Below are 15,301 nucleotides of genomic sequence, written 5' to 3'. Positions count from 1 at the left end.
TGAATTTTATAGTTTGTGGAAAAAATGCAAAGTTGTAGTTCATGTATTTGCCTCACAATGACTTCTATGTTTCTGACAAAAACTGTGATGGGATTTACACAGTTCACTAAAATAACAGTGGTCCTCTGACCGTTATTCCTAATAACTGACCCAGGGAAAATGATACAAAGTTAGTTACGCCCAATGCCCAGGAGATCAAAGACTGTGAAAAGCAAACCTCGAATATTGTTGCTCCCGTGAATCGACTTAAAGCAGCAAACTCAAGGATCAAGGTACCTGCACACGCTGTACAGGTGTCGGTCTCAGTCCCTGTCCGAGCTTCTGGTTTCCTGATTCCAAACTTTAAATTAATCTAAATAAAATCAGAAGATGGTTATTAGCAATTAAACAGATAATGACTCCTGGATATTTTTCAATCAAAACTTCTTATCAGCCCTGGCTGATGTGGCTCAGTGGACAAGGGCGGGCCTGCGAACTGAAAGATCACCGGTTGTTTCCTAGTCAGGGCACGTGCCTGGGTTATAGGCCAGGTCCCCAGTAGGGGGCGTGAGAGAGGCAACTGATGGATGTATCTCTCGCACGTTGCTGTTTCTCTCCCTTTGTCCTTCCCTTCTCCTCTGAAAGTGAATAAAATCTTTAAAACAAACAAACAAAAACCTTTAAAAAAGACTTCTTATCAAAACGTGAACATAATTCACAAAATAACTAAATACTTGAATTCAATCTGATGATCTTTGTGACTTTCCAATTACGATTATCTGGGGGAATACATTCTATGCACACAAATAAGTTTTCATTTAGTTCCTTCCTCAATGATATTGAAATTCAGTATCATTATAAAAATTACTTAGAGAAAATAACTTCTATAACAATTCTGTTTGCAGGACAGTTTGAGCTAATTAGTACAAGAATTGGCAACTAGATAGACCAGCCCTAGAAGAAATTAGGTTTAATTGAGAATTTGTGAAAAACCAGTACTATATTAAATAGGTCTTCACAGAGAAAGCACTGATCAAGTTATGGTATGCATTTAAAAAGACATTAAAATTTTGTTTTCAGGTTTAAAAAGTTTTAAAATATAAAATACATTGCCTTGCTAATGGACTAACAAATAACACACAAAAAATTATTTTCAAAGGACTATTTTGTTTTATAATTCAAAGACAGTCAGACTGCCTTTTTATAATACCACAGTATAAACCTTCGTTAACCAAACTAAACTGACTAGAAACTGATTAAAAATAGAATGTTTTTCTGTAGTCCAAATAAATAACCAAAAACCAAGCATATGCCAAGGATTTTGCATAAAAACAAACAAAAAAAATCAAATGTTGAATATCATGAGTATGTTTCCAACTCAGTTATTATTCGAATTCTTATAAAGAGAAGCTCAAATAACTTTATTTCTACTGGTGTGCAGAACTCAGTAGCTGGGTATGCCTATGACCTTAACAGTGTCAGTCCACAGACTCCTGGGACATCTGAGCCCGGAGACAGGACACACCGGGAAAAAACGACGAAAGTGACGTGTAGGTGAGGCAGGGTCACTATGTGGGCTTCAGTACTGCACAAAATGATTCCATTTGTCCTTGTTAAACTGACAAAAGAATGGTAACACACTATTATAATGGCAACAGTACAGTGGCACGTGCTTTTATACAACACTCAGGAACTGCAAGTGTAGAAACTTTCTGGAGAACAATTGGGCAATAAGTACCTAAGAGGCATTCCCTACTTCTGTGACTTTATTTCTTCTTCTAGTACTGTATCCTAAGGAAGAAACAGGTAAAAAGATGTGTATAAAGAAGGACTATTTCAAATATCAAAAACTAGAAATTTAAATACGACACTTAATAGTAGTCCATTTCAGAAAAAAATAGTGTTGGTTACAACCCTCTAAATGGAGGGGTAAAGTCCATGGGCTGCGACCTCTGATTTGAAGAGCACTGTCATCTCCAGCCAGAAGTGTCCTGATGAAGGAGATGAGTCTTATTTTATTTACATTGGTAGAGAAGTTATTTCAGACTATAGAGATGATGCTTAAAGGCAGAGCAGTGAAAAAAATAATAATAAAACTAAAGCAAAAAAATAAAACCCTAGGTGCTCTGAGGGACACTAACAGCTTGTTTTGAAAAGGAGGGAATAGTCATGTCACTGGGATTCTGGGTAGGAGAGAAATCAGACAGGAAGCCGATTGCTAAACCATAAGGAATTCTGAAAGTTAAAAGGCACTTAGTACAACAGGAAGAGTCAGTAAAATTTCTGAGGGCATTTTGATAAAAATATTTTAGTAAGATTAATTTTTAAGGTTCTGAAACATAAACCAGAGAGAAAACAATAAGATAAGAATTTACAATGGCTTCAGAATGAAATTATATCAGTTTTAACTTGTGTAGTAGCAACAAGAGAGGAATAAAGAAGCTTGGTAATGGCTGAGGTGTCTGTCTGGAATGAGAGAGAGAGTAATAGTGTTAATAAAGAATGAAGTAAGTCAGAAGAGAGAGTTCTTTCTATCTTCAATGGCCTCTTCCCCTCCACTTTAAACATAACCTTTTTCTCTTGGGGGGAGAAACACGAAGCTCCTTCAGATGATTCTGCTGCCAACTCGCTTTAACCAGCAGAGAAAGAATCTCTAAACAAAGGGTCCTACACTTTCACGGCCTGAACGCCTCTTCCCCCTGTGTTCTACCACATTACTTCTGCAAGGCTCTCTCTGTGCACCTGGCACTAATGTTTTCTAGAACACCTCCTACCGAAGCTTTCTGTGTACGACTTTCTGACACCATGCACTACTTTGTGGTCTTCCTCCTCTATCTCTGCTCTCTCCTCCCAGCTCCGCTTCCTGCTCGCTCCCCTCCGTCCGGTGTCCTTCACTGCCCTCTCCCTGGACAGCCCACAGCTGCTCTCACTGCCTCAGCTGCATCTTCTGCACAGATCATTCTGCACCCAAACTGCAGTCCAGCAGTTTCTTCCTTCGGTGCCACAATCTAATGTGTCATGAGTGACACACAAAAGGCTTAAAACTCATCTAAATTCTCACACCACTCAAATCCAAATTAGCTGAAACGTCAATATAAACGTGTTATCTAGCTATGGGGCACTTCTCTCCAGCCTCGAGCGGGTGACGAAGAATGGCTGCAACCACAAAAATTCACTGCTGGTTTCCACTTTAGATAGCAAAGGAAGCGCTGAAACGCTTCCACATTTCTCGGGATCACTTACCCGTGGATAAGGAAGGCCACTGGTAGTATTGAAAGCTGGTAAAAGTTTGTAACCCAACTGCTTGGCCATCTGCAGGAGCTCACCGTTGTACCACTGCATGTACTCGCCCTTCTCCTTCAGCATGATCGCCAGCGAGTGTCCCCCCAACAGGCCCCTGCAATCACAGAGAGGAGACGCGGTCCACATCCACGGCACCTGCGCGTCACCACCCACACGGACGCAGGCGTCCTGTCGGCAACGACCTCGCACACACGGGGAAAGACCACAGAAGAGCTCCATCTTTCTCTTAACTCTGCCTACTCCTTTACGGCAGACCTTTATACTGGGCAGCCAGTATAAAAAAGAATACAGGTGTTCTACCTGCTGTAAAGGGTTTGGTATTCTTAAAAACCTTATGTTTTCCTAGAGAAAAGAATATCAAAGTAGTCACTTATTTTAACAAATTTGAAAAATTTAACTTCAACAAAACTTAAACTAACACCATCATGAAAGCTTTAATTCTTAGTGTAACATTAAAAAAATAAAAAACAACCCCCACTAACATTAAATGTAACAAACTCTGAAAAGCTACATAACTATTTAAATTTTTTAATTTAAAAAAATTATTTCTTAAATTTAATTGTAGACTCACTTTGACAAAAGGAAATGAGTTACAATAAAACAAGAGTAACTTTATTAAATATAAAAATTAATAATATTGAAATTTGAGTTAATAAATCCTATAATTCTGTATTTTTAAATGTTCCAAGAGTACTTTAAATTGTGTAGCTGAAAGATAATCCTATACATTTACTTTTATTTGGCTTGAAGAGGTGCTAGCAAAGGCTAGCAAACCCTACCGCTAGTGGAAAACCCGTAATGTAGCTAATATGCCAATGTTCAACCTATGGTCCTTTCGTAACAATATACAAAAATCAAAGGGATTACCTCTGATCTGAGTCTGCAGCTTTTCCCAAAGCCTGCTGCTGCCTGACCCTGATTTAATGCAGGGTCCCCCCACAGCCTCTGTTTCATAACATCCCTCTGTATCATAATTTCTACATTTTTAATATAAAAATAAAAACTGTCTTGCTTTCCTCATTAGCATCAAGAAATACACACTATACCCTGAGCCTTTCTGTTACTGAAGCTGTAGCCTTAGTGTCCTCACACTTACCCGAGAACTCTGATGTTTGTTTCAAAGACTGATACGACCACATCATTATCTAAGTTAACATCTCTTAACACTTTCCTCACTGCATCTTCAAATTCTTTAGTTTTATTTAATACCTAGAAGAAAAGAAAATAAACCATTAAAATTAGCTCTCCTTTCCTTGACTGTTTAATCTTTTCATTTGATAATATTTTATAGTGCTTTTCTTCACTTGATTTGACACTTTCACTAAAAATTCTACCTAGACAGAAAACATTCCATAAGAGTACCTGATTAAAATTCCAGTAAAATTCAGGGTAAGCTGCAAGTAAAATATAATATGAAACCCAATTTTAAATTGACTGCTTTCCCTTCTCAATCTCAGAGTCCATATAAATTCTGCAGCAACAATCTCCCTGACTAAGGTGCCATCATATAAGCTGACATACTATAAATTATTTGAGTATCTCCATGATTCTACATAATTTCAATTGGCATTCACGTGACATTATTCATTCAATACTGTGAAGGATTTATTTAGAAGCAAAGATTTGAAAAGCCTTCAGAATTTCAGACTGTGTGTCTATTATGAAATTTATAAAATAAGTAAATTCAAGAAAAATTAAACCTACCACGAGAGTGTCCAAAGAATCGATCAGTGTCAGGGAAAATCTAAGAAACAAGTACAAGACACAAAACATCAGAATTCTGAGTACTTTATCCATGAATGAATGCACAGGCAGGTGTGTCTACACCCTGCTGACCGGCAGCTCCTACTCCCTAGCACTCCACGCATCAATAGCACAACGGAACCCACAAAGCACTGGAAGAACCTGAAAAGCCTTAACATTACATTTATTTTCAGCTCCACATCCCTCAAAATGAATAGAAATATTCATTAGCCCTTTTTAAAGCAAATAAAAATGTTAAAGCCTCAAACCTTCTAACGTGTCGATGGGTTTACGTACATGTTAAAAGTGACATTCATCTTACTTCAACAACTCAGCTTTCCACTGATGGAAGAGCCAAACTGGTGCTTTTACAAGAGACAGCACAGGGAATGAGGAAACTTAACGTAATACTAAAGTAGCCCCTGAAATGCAGGCAATCCCCAGGAACACCACTGCCAACCGCCTCTGAGAACCGCAGGCCTGGGGGCTTGGTGACGCCATGCCAGGCGTGCTGACACTCACTTGCCCAGGGCGTCATCCACATCACCCCGACTCGGCTCCTGGCCTCTGACGCGGCCTCGGCAGGTCAAAGGCATGAGCTCATCCGCTGGGTAAGCATGTTCCTGCAAGGAGAAGCTGAGTGAGTCACTAGGAAAATAAGAGAAAGCATACATCACTTAGAGAACATAACTTTTTCAGTATTTTTATAAAAGTGAAATAAAGGTCAATCAAAAAATTCTACTATCCTTACAATCTATTGAATTTTTTTTTTTAACCAAAAAAGCTTGGTTGTAAATGTAATACATGCTTGAAAAATTATATAAGAAAGCATTTCTTTAAAATCTCATAATTGGCCCTGGCCAGTGAGGCACATTTGGTAGGAACATCGTCCCGTGGTCACGGGTTCAATTCCCAGTCAGGGCACGTACCCAGGTTATGGGTTTCATCCCCAGTTGGGGCACATACAAGAAGGCAGGGCTTTGATGTTTCTTTCTCACATCAATGTTTCTCTCTCTCCCCTTTTCCTCTCTCTAAAAGCAATAAAAAATATCCTTGGGTGAGGATAGAAAAGTTAAATTAAATTAAAAATCTAGTAATCTGCTTCCCCTCCACCCAATCCCACTCTCTCGAGATAACTACTGTTAGGACTGGAGTTTGCCCTCCCAGATTTACCAGCACATGTCAACATGCATGAGCATACGTCATGTTAAAATCTTATTCACAATAGGTGTGCACATCACACGAACGAACACAGTGCTCCACAATCTGTTTACTTAAATCACGGTTTTTCCATACGAGAATTTTATAGACGTCTTATTCCTCGGTACTCATCAGCTTCAGAACTCGTCAAACCCTGTACTCGTTGCATTTTGATAAGAAAATGCAGTATTTCCCACTACTATTTCCCACTCGGCACTTGCTCGGGACGCGTCGCACTTCTAGAACCAGCGTGAGTCATGGCACCACCGCGCACGAGAAAATGCTTCGTCGTCTGGTGCTCGCCGGTTTCAGCACTTGTCCGGAGTTCTGGGACGAATTAACTAGTGCCACGGTGCCACTCCAACTGCAGAGTCATACTTCTGCACGGGCTGATGTTATGCAGTACGTATGTTGTAAGCACTGTTCTGTACACTTCAGTTCATTTAACTGTCACACAACCCTCTGAAATAGATTCAATTACCTCTATTCTATAGACAAGAAAACCGAGGCCCGGAAGAGGGAAGTGAGCCCACGCCATGCAACGGGCAAAGGACAGATCCAGAATTCACACCTCACCACCTGACCCCAGAGTGTCCACACTTCTCAGTGCCTTCTCCTCACAGGAGTCCAAAGTACAGACGTGCTCACGTTTACTTGTTCCTCTACTGATAAACATGCAGGTTGAACTCAGCTTTTCACTACATCACAACACTGCAATAAACATCTATATGCATGTATATTTTGCACATATGCTTGTACTGCTATGGATTAAATCCTTAGGAACAGACCCCATGGGTCAAAGGTATGGCTATTTAATTTTTGGTAGCTACTATCAAACTGAAGACATCAATTTACACTCCTTCTTGTCCCTCTGATACTTGTGTACCTATATGATTCTTAAAGTTCAGCAAAAATATTCCTGATTTCATGTCCAATTCTAACTTACTACCTGTTATTAAACTCAGTTACGTTAATTCCAAACTTGCAGCACATTAGCAAAATGAGAATAAAAGATTAAGAATAAAAAGAAAACGAGAATCGAGGGCAAGAACACTGAACAGATGGTCAACAGAAAGGAAAAGACACCCTCCTCCCAAATAATCCCAATAACTGAAGTAGGATAAAGAATACAAAAAGCACTAAAGATTGCAACCCTTTAGGTATTTAAAAAAGTTCAGTGCTCTGTAATAATTCACTTCCCAATTTAAAGGTTCCAGGCAACAAACGTTTTGATATAATTAGAATCCACATGCAACTATTAAATTTTGAATTCAATATTTTGTCATTTTAATTACTACATTGATTTTCAGTATAAATTAATAATTATTTTAACATGTGTCTTTTACACGTCAAGTTGCTACTTTTTCAGTGTTAATTCCAATGGCACTGTGACTCCCAGAATATCCAGTATTTCCATTGCTCTGTAGTTTTGTACATAACACATAGAAAAACACTGAGAAGTAATTCAAGAAAAGTAATATTTTTTAAACTTGCTGATGTATTTTGAAAGATATCACTCAAATGTTAATTTGACTTTTAAAAGTTCCTTTAACATCCAGAGTTACGGAAGCCACTGTTTAGAAAGCTGCGTGCTGCTATTTTGGGGGTTTTGCAACACACACACCTAGATGGGCGGCGTGTCTGCAATTACATGTGAGACTCCAACCCTAAGCTTATCCAGATAAGAAAAATATAAATAGCAACTGCAAAGCAGAATAATCAAATCAGGGAGTTTTGAACCAGGTGTAAAAAATACTTCGTGTTCCTGTTTCAAGATTAAGAATAAAAAGAAAACCGCAGCCTTTTCTTTGGGTTAACCACAAAGCAAACTACAGTTGGTTTGCATAAATCCAGAATAACGCAGACGTGGCAAGCAAACAGCCATACTATGCTTCGAACATGCTGGCTATCTGAGGTGCAGTAATGCTTTCTCTCCACAATGTGATGCCAGAACTAGGGGTAAGTAATTCACATTGCTATGACTCAGAGTCATGAAGAACATTTAATAATTATCACTCAGGAACAAAACTCAGGTGATAAGGATTCAAAATGAACTAAACAGAGTATGTGTCTTGCTAAAAGCAAGACAGAAAACATAAAACAAAACGTGGCAGACTCTCCACACAGATTCTCAATTATTACTAGCACTTTGAGGTGATCAAACTCCGTCTGAAAACACCCGAGTCAAAGCAGCCTCAAAAACTGACTTTTTGTAACACCAACACCAAAAACTATACAAAGGGAAGAGACTTCATTCTACTAAAGCACTAAAACAAAAGTATAATTAAACTGAGTTACTGAAAATATCAAATCTATTTCATTTCCAATAAAGTTATGTATATTTTTAAATGTTTTATTCTAGATCAATAAGGACCTCCCTCCTTGAGGCAGATAAGATATTCCTTCCTGAAATAAACACCAAACGATATTTAATAAACTATCACACACCAATAGCACATGCTAATTAGTGAGTGAACTTGCATAATTTATCAGTTATCTTTTCATCCCAGGTCAAATCTCTCTATTCCCTTTTGTTCACTATTTATATTCACTTACCAAACTATTTTTCAGGTTTAAGATTGCATTTATTTGAATCTGATCAGTGATAAAATAAATCAACCTTATGAAATGTTATCTGAAATAAATGATAATAATAAAGTTATAATGAAATGAAGTCCTGCTATTAACAGATTTTTTTAGGAAGATTACATCAACAGATGCAGAAAATGCACTTGACAAAACTCAATACTCTGTAGTGATGCAAATGGTCAGCCAACTAGAAACAGAAAGGAACTAAATCTAGTACAGGGCGTCTAGAAAACCAACAGCCAACATCACACTTAATATATTGTGAAAGGCAACTGCTTTTTCCCTAAGATCTGAAGTAAGGCAAGGATTTCACGTCTTTTCAACATAATACTAAAAGTCCTAGGCACTGCAAGAAGAAGAAGAAATAAAAGGTGTATCGATGGAAGAGAAAGAAGGAAAAGTCTCTTTGTAGAGAACATGACTGACCATGTGGAAAATCCTGGGGAATCTACCGCCAGAAGCTACTAGAAATAATAAGTGAGTTTGGCAAGACTGCAGGACACAGAACTGACAGGTGAAAATGTTTTTGTATTTCTGTATGATATTGATGGACCACTGGAAATTAAAATGTGAAAAAACTGCAAGTTATAATATCAAAAATATGAAACATTGATGAATAAATTTAACACAAGATGTGCAAGACCCGTCTAATGAAAACCACAAACACGCTGACGCGAACGAGACGGACGGAGACCCTGAGCTGGAGTGGGAGGCTCACGAGCGCGGAGCCGACCTCCCAAAGCTGACCGGCAAGCAACAGGACCGGCAGGCAACAGAACCCCAGTCGATGGCTCGACACTTTTCCTTGTTTTTTAGAACTTGACTACATGATCTCAAGTTTACACGGAAATGCAGAGAACCTCACGTGTTCTAAACAATTTCAAAAAGAAAGCTGGAAGACGTAACATCACATTTAGGACACTGTGAGATTGGTATACAAGGAAGTACTTAGATCAGTGGGGGAAAAACTACAGAGTCTAGAAACAGACGCACGCATTCAAGGCTAGCTCATTTCACACAGGCGCCAAAGTAATTCAGCGGGGAAAGGGTATTCTTTCCAATGCTGGAACAAACAGTGCTGGAACAACTGGGCATCCACACAGGAAAAAAAAAATACATATAAATCAACTTTTACTTCACACCACATACAAACATAACTTAAAATGGGTGAGAGAGCTAAATAAACAAGCTGAAGTTATAAACACCTAGAAGGAAACGAGAAAATCTTTATGACTCTGGGCTAGGCAAGTATTATTTAGGTAGGATATAAAAGACATGAATCATAAACGAACAAAGGGTAAATGGGACTTGGTCACGATCGAGAACATTCGCATTTCACATGACATCGGTAAGAAAACTCAAAGGCAAAGCACAGGCCAGGGGTGATACAAAGACAGGCCAGGGGTGAGGGGTGAGCAAAAGTAGGTTTACGGTTGTTGAGTCCATAAAACAGTTTATTCTTGTATCATTACTGATTAGTTATGGAGTTATTATTTATTATTATTAACCTACTTTTGCCCACCCCTGTATATGTGATACAGGACTGACATCCAGAATATATAGCTCTTACGACTCAGTAGCAACAGGACAAATGACCTGATTTTAAAATAGATAAGAGATTTGAACACACACACTTCAAAAAAAAATAAATAAATAAAGGATACACAAAGCACACGGAAAGATTTTCAACATCATTAGTCATCAGAAAAAATCAAATTAAAATCACAACAAATATCTCTATACACTCACTAGAATGACTAAAATTAAAAGACTGAAAATGCCAAGCGCTGGAGAGGATGTGGAGTAACTGAAACTCTTACACACTGCTGACGGAAAATGCAACCTGTAGCAGCCACTTTAGAAAAGTTTGGCAGTTTCTTATAAACTTAAACTTACCCTTCCCATATGACCCAGCAAGCCCATTCCTAAGGGGTAAATACATGAAGAAAATGTGTGTCTACACAAAAATTCACATTCACAGGTTCATAGCAGTCTCTTTAATAACAGCCAAAGACCAGAAACAAGCCAAAAACACATCAAGTGTTGAATGGATAAGCAAATGGTATTCTATCAAATCAACTACATACTCCTGAGCAAAACAGAGAAGTGACAATATATCCAACAACACGGATAAATCTCAAAAGTGTCATGCTAAACCACAGAACCCAAATGGAAAGAGTACATCCACTATGGCGGCAATCAGATGGCATCCTAGAAAAGGGAAAGCTGCAGGGACAAAACAGCAGGTCACAGCGGTGCTGGAGGCTGGTCAGGTGGGGAGAACTACAGAGGAGGACAAGGGAGCTTTTTGGGGTGGCGGAAATGCTCCCTGCCACACCTGTGAGGGTCAACAACTGCATACGACAGTCAAAGTCAGCACTTAAAATCAGAAAATTCTTCTCTGTGAACTATACCCGATTAAGCAGAAAGATTTGGTTCTACTGAGTTAAAATCTACTTGGTTCTTCTGAGTTATATGGAGTATCAGAGTGTGATGATAAAACAATGTGAGAGGATACTACATAATTTTTTTTAAGATTTTGCTTATTTATTTTTAGAGAGGGGAAGGTAGGGAGAAAGAGAGGGAAATATCGATGTTTTTGAGAGAAACATCATCGATGGGCTGTTTCTAAGGCGCCCCCTACTGGGGACCTGGCCCACAACCCTGGCATGTGCCCTGACAGGGAATCAAACCAGCGACCCCTGGTTCACAGCCGGGAACTCAATCCACTGAGCCACACCAGCCGGGCCAGATTTTCTTATGTCATTTTGGCAGTTTCATGGTGTTCTAGAAGTACAGGCCAAGGAACAAGGAACAACAGTTAACAAAAAGTAGCCCCACAATCATCCACACACACAAAAATGGCAAATTTTTATCTTCCCTCCTCCGAGTCATCTGTACCACTTCTAGACTACTTCATTTACAGGATTACTCCTTTTAATGAACAAGCTATAAAAAGAAAACACTAGGTACAGATTATCAAATAGGGAATATGAAAAAATTCCGGAGACAATGATGGTCGCCTAATGCGAATGTACTAAATGCTACAAAACTGTACACTTAAAAATGGTTAAAATGGCAAATTTTGTTATGAACATTTTACCACAATAAAAATGGTTTAAAATAAACATTAGTAGGAAAAAAGCAGCTCTGAGAAACTGCACATAAATCCAGAAAGAAGACACATTTCAGAACAGTTCCTCTGGCTTGAAGGATGAAAAGACTCATCTGTTTCTGCAGAAGCGGTTGGTAGGTACGCTTCTCCTAGTCAAGGGAAGTGCGCATGCTCCTCTAGAGTCCATTTGAAATGCTCAGGGCTCCACCTGAGTCCAGCGTTCGCTCACCACAGCCTGACTGCGCTGTCTGCAGCGGACAGGGAAAATGCTGGAGGACAGGCATCAGACCAGAGCTCAGCTCCAGCACGGTTCTGCAGCTGGGAGCCTCAGCGCACGTCCTCCTGTCGTCTAAATTAGTCTGCAGGCTGACCTCAGCACAAACACTGAGAACGGGCGAACAGAAGACCTAAAGTGCCTGCCTGTAGTCTGGGGTTAAGGCAGGGCACACAAAGACTGCCAAAACAATCAAATTCCATGTTATTTAGGGAAAAGAGAAAGCCATCGGTGCAATTCACTGGGAATAAACTGCAGGCTGACTGGGGCTAGAGACTTGTCAGACATAGCTGTTCTAATGTTAACGTGTATGCCCGTCACTGATAAAATCAGAAAATTCCTGGATGCAACACCAGGGATGGCACAGACATAGCCATCTACCTAAGGCTGGCAGAGCACCGTTCCTGGGAAACAGTGTTAACAGAAGCTGGGGAACCGAAAAGGAAAAAAAACACCCTCAAAAAGTACATGCCTAGAACAGGGAAGGACGTGTACATTTTAAGGCAGTTCTGTGTACAATCTGGGGAATGAGGTGCTGAATGGTAAGAGGCAGTGTCAACCTCAGGCAGAGGATGACCCGTGACAGCAGCAGTGACAGAAGCAGCAGCGGTCGGTGGCAGCAGTCAATTCACACGGTGCTTCCTACTTGCCGGACACCAGCGGGAAGCACTCACATGCTGAGCCCTTACGACAACGCCGTGAGGCAAGCGGAGCATTTCAGAGAGATGGGGACAGTCTCGGGAGGCTGCGGCCCAGCTGGGAGGCGGCAGGGCCGCTTCCAGGTGTCCTGGTCCACGTCCAGGGTTCTCGCTCTTAGTCATCTCTACCGCCTGTCTCTGGAAAATACCACTGTTTTCCTGGGAGCCAAGAAGGTAAAAGGGATCTACTCTAATTGCAGACTAGATTGGAGAGTAATATGAAAAAAACTAGTGAAAGATGACAAGCTTTCAGCATTTACTAAAGGCCCACCATGAGTCAGGTGGCTTTGCGTTTTAGCACAATGGGCAACTGACTATTAAAAATCAAATTAAATTTAAAGCTTATATATATCCCCCAATTCACCATAAACTTATATTTTTAATGAAGTTTATAAAATGATTTCCTTGAATTTAAAAGGCAAAGATGTATCACAATAATTGAATGCACAAAATTAAGCATTATTTGACTGAATCTTCACAAGAATTCAATTTGGTTCTTTCAAAAAAAAAACAACTTAATAAGTATTTACATACCAGGCATGGTGCCAGGCACAGAACATATAAGAGATGAACTTATTAAATATTAAATAAAAGGGTCCCCGTCTCCAAAAAATCTTACACTCTATAATCTTACGCCCTCTGCAACCATGCCCCTTTCCCACAGAATAACGCTGCTCAGGGTTACATGGCCTGTGCAGGGTCCAGGCTACGAAACCACCGGGATGGGATTTGAACTCAAACCCGTCTCACCCCAAAACCCACACACTTTTACTCTAGAGCACGCTAGCAGCACTTCTGAGGGTGAGAACTAGAAAAAATTTTCCACTGACTTCAAATAACAAACACAGGGTACCTGCTCTGTGTTTAATATTTTAGAACTGTTTCATGTTAGTGGAGAACCTGAAAAGGGGAAGCGTAAATTCTAGACTAAATCTCGGGTCACAAAACTCACATAAAATGAGCATAACACAAGTACACTATAAGGATCACGCATGTTGTAAAACAGGTGAACGTTTTAAAATAAGTATTGCACCAACTGCAGTTGGGTGACCCTCTACCAGGAAAAGGGAGGAGAGGGTTAATTCCAGTAGTTGCCTGTCTTTGGAGACGAAATCCCTCTCCTTTAGGTCTTGTAAATGGGTAGCTGTAACAGGAAGTGACCCAGCCAGGGTCCAGCAAGCAGGAATTGGAAGAGGAAGTCCCCTCAGGGCTGCCCTCAACACCTGCTCTGCCACAAACCCATTTGTTAATTGCATTCTATACTAGGAAAAGTACATATGGTTTTAAGATTTTATTTATTCATTTTTAGAGAGAGGGGAAGGAAGGAAGAAAGAGAGGGAGAGAAACATCAATGCGTGGTTGCCTCTCACATGCCCCTCAATGGGGACCTGGCCCGAAACCCAGGCATGTGCCCTCACTGGGAGTAGAACTGGCGACCCTTTGGCTCGCAGGCCCACGCTCAATCCACTGAGCCCCACCTGCCAGGGCAGGAGAAGTACAGTGATAAACCTTTCTGCTGTTCACCCAGTAAGTGACAAGGTATTAAAGACACTGTGCTTCATTAAAAACAGACCCTCTTCACAGTGGGATGTATTGAACTGATGCAGCCATATAGCATTTTATTTAACTTTGGATCCAAAAGCAGGCATTTCTGAGATGGCTAAGATTTGAGGGTATGGTATGGACCCACTTGGCCACCTCAACACCATTAGCTGAGACTTGTTCAATTATGCTTTGCCCAAACTGAATTAATCAGGGATAAATGATTTCTTTATCCCCATGGGCACCAGGACCGACAACCGCCAGCTGCCCAGACACCAAAAATTACACTTCCAAAGCCTCTTGATGTCACCCCGCACGTACAGCAGGCTCGCGGCCCCACGAGTACCACTCACTGCAGAAGCCCCTTTTTTAAATAAGATATATGATTCTGAAAAAAAAAGCGTATGAAGGAAATGGCTGAGATCCTACAAAATAAATTTAAGCTTTCAATACGGCTAGAAGTACCTAAAACTTCATCACCATCATATTCTAAAAACATTAAGAAGTCAGTATATACTCTTAAAAAATGTGCAATATAAAAGGGAACAAGGACCAACAAATGTGTTAAAAAATACAAAAATGGAAAAAGTATATGTACTTGGATATTATGTTTATATATGAAGATATTTGAGTAATACATAATGAAAAATGAATTCACAAACTCACCTAAAAAATATTTAAAAGCAAACTACAGTTAGTTCTCCATCGAATCTCTCCCAATTACAGTTTTACAGGCCTTAGTCATAACAGAAAACACCCTGACATTTTAAGGAATAAAAACAAGGTCATAAGCAGTAATTATCAGAATAACTGGATTGAAGTCTTTACAAAATTACACATGAAATTTTCTTTTGAACT

The 15,301-nt window shown here is 39.8% G+C and overlaps 1 protein-coding gene and 1 non-coding gene across 9 annotated transcripts in view; both read right to left on the bottom strand.

Moving 5' to 3' along the window:
* The window catches only part of EDEM3 (ER degradation enhancing alpha-mannosidase like protein 3), a 53,900-nt gene that overhangs the window by 33,281 nt on the left and 5,318 nt on the right, over positions 1-15,301 (bottom strand). For 7 of the 8 annotated variants that reach the window (XM_036014990.1, XM_028530686.2, XM_036014989.1 and 4 more), the window contains exons 3-7: positions 5,548-5,648; positions 4,987-5,026; positions 4,379-4,491; positions 3,223-3,376; positions 218-352 (exon numbers count right to left, since the gene is read on the bottom strand). In XM_036014990.1, coding sequence (XP_035870883.1) covers positions 218-352; positions 3,223-3,376; positions 4,379-4,491; positions 4,987-5,026; positions 5,548-5,648 — 543 coding nt within the window. Of the gene's footprint in view, positions 1-217; positions 353-3,222; positions 3,377-4,378; positions 4,492-4,986; positions 5,027-5,547; positions 5,674-15,301 lie in introns of all 8 variants that reach the window. The other variant, XM_036014993.1, reaches the window with a different exon arrangement.
* On the bottom strand, positions 14,681-14,812 carry LOC114512219. The gene has a single exon (XR_003685793.1). It is a non-coding gene; the product is annotated as a U11 spliceosomal RNA (small nuclear RNA).

This window comes from Phyllostomus discolor, chromosome 14 (genome assembly GCF_004126475.2).
Source record: "Phyllostomus discolor isolate MPI-MPIP mPhyDis1 chromosome 14, mPhyDis1.pri.v3, whole genome shotgun sequence".
Classification (NCBI taxonomy): domain Eukaryota; kingdom Metazoa; phylum Chordata; class Mammalia; order Chiroptera; family Phyllostomidae; genus Phyllostomus; species Phyllostomus discolor.
This window is presented reverse-complemented; position numbering and strand designations above follow the sequence as displayed.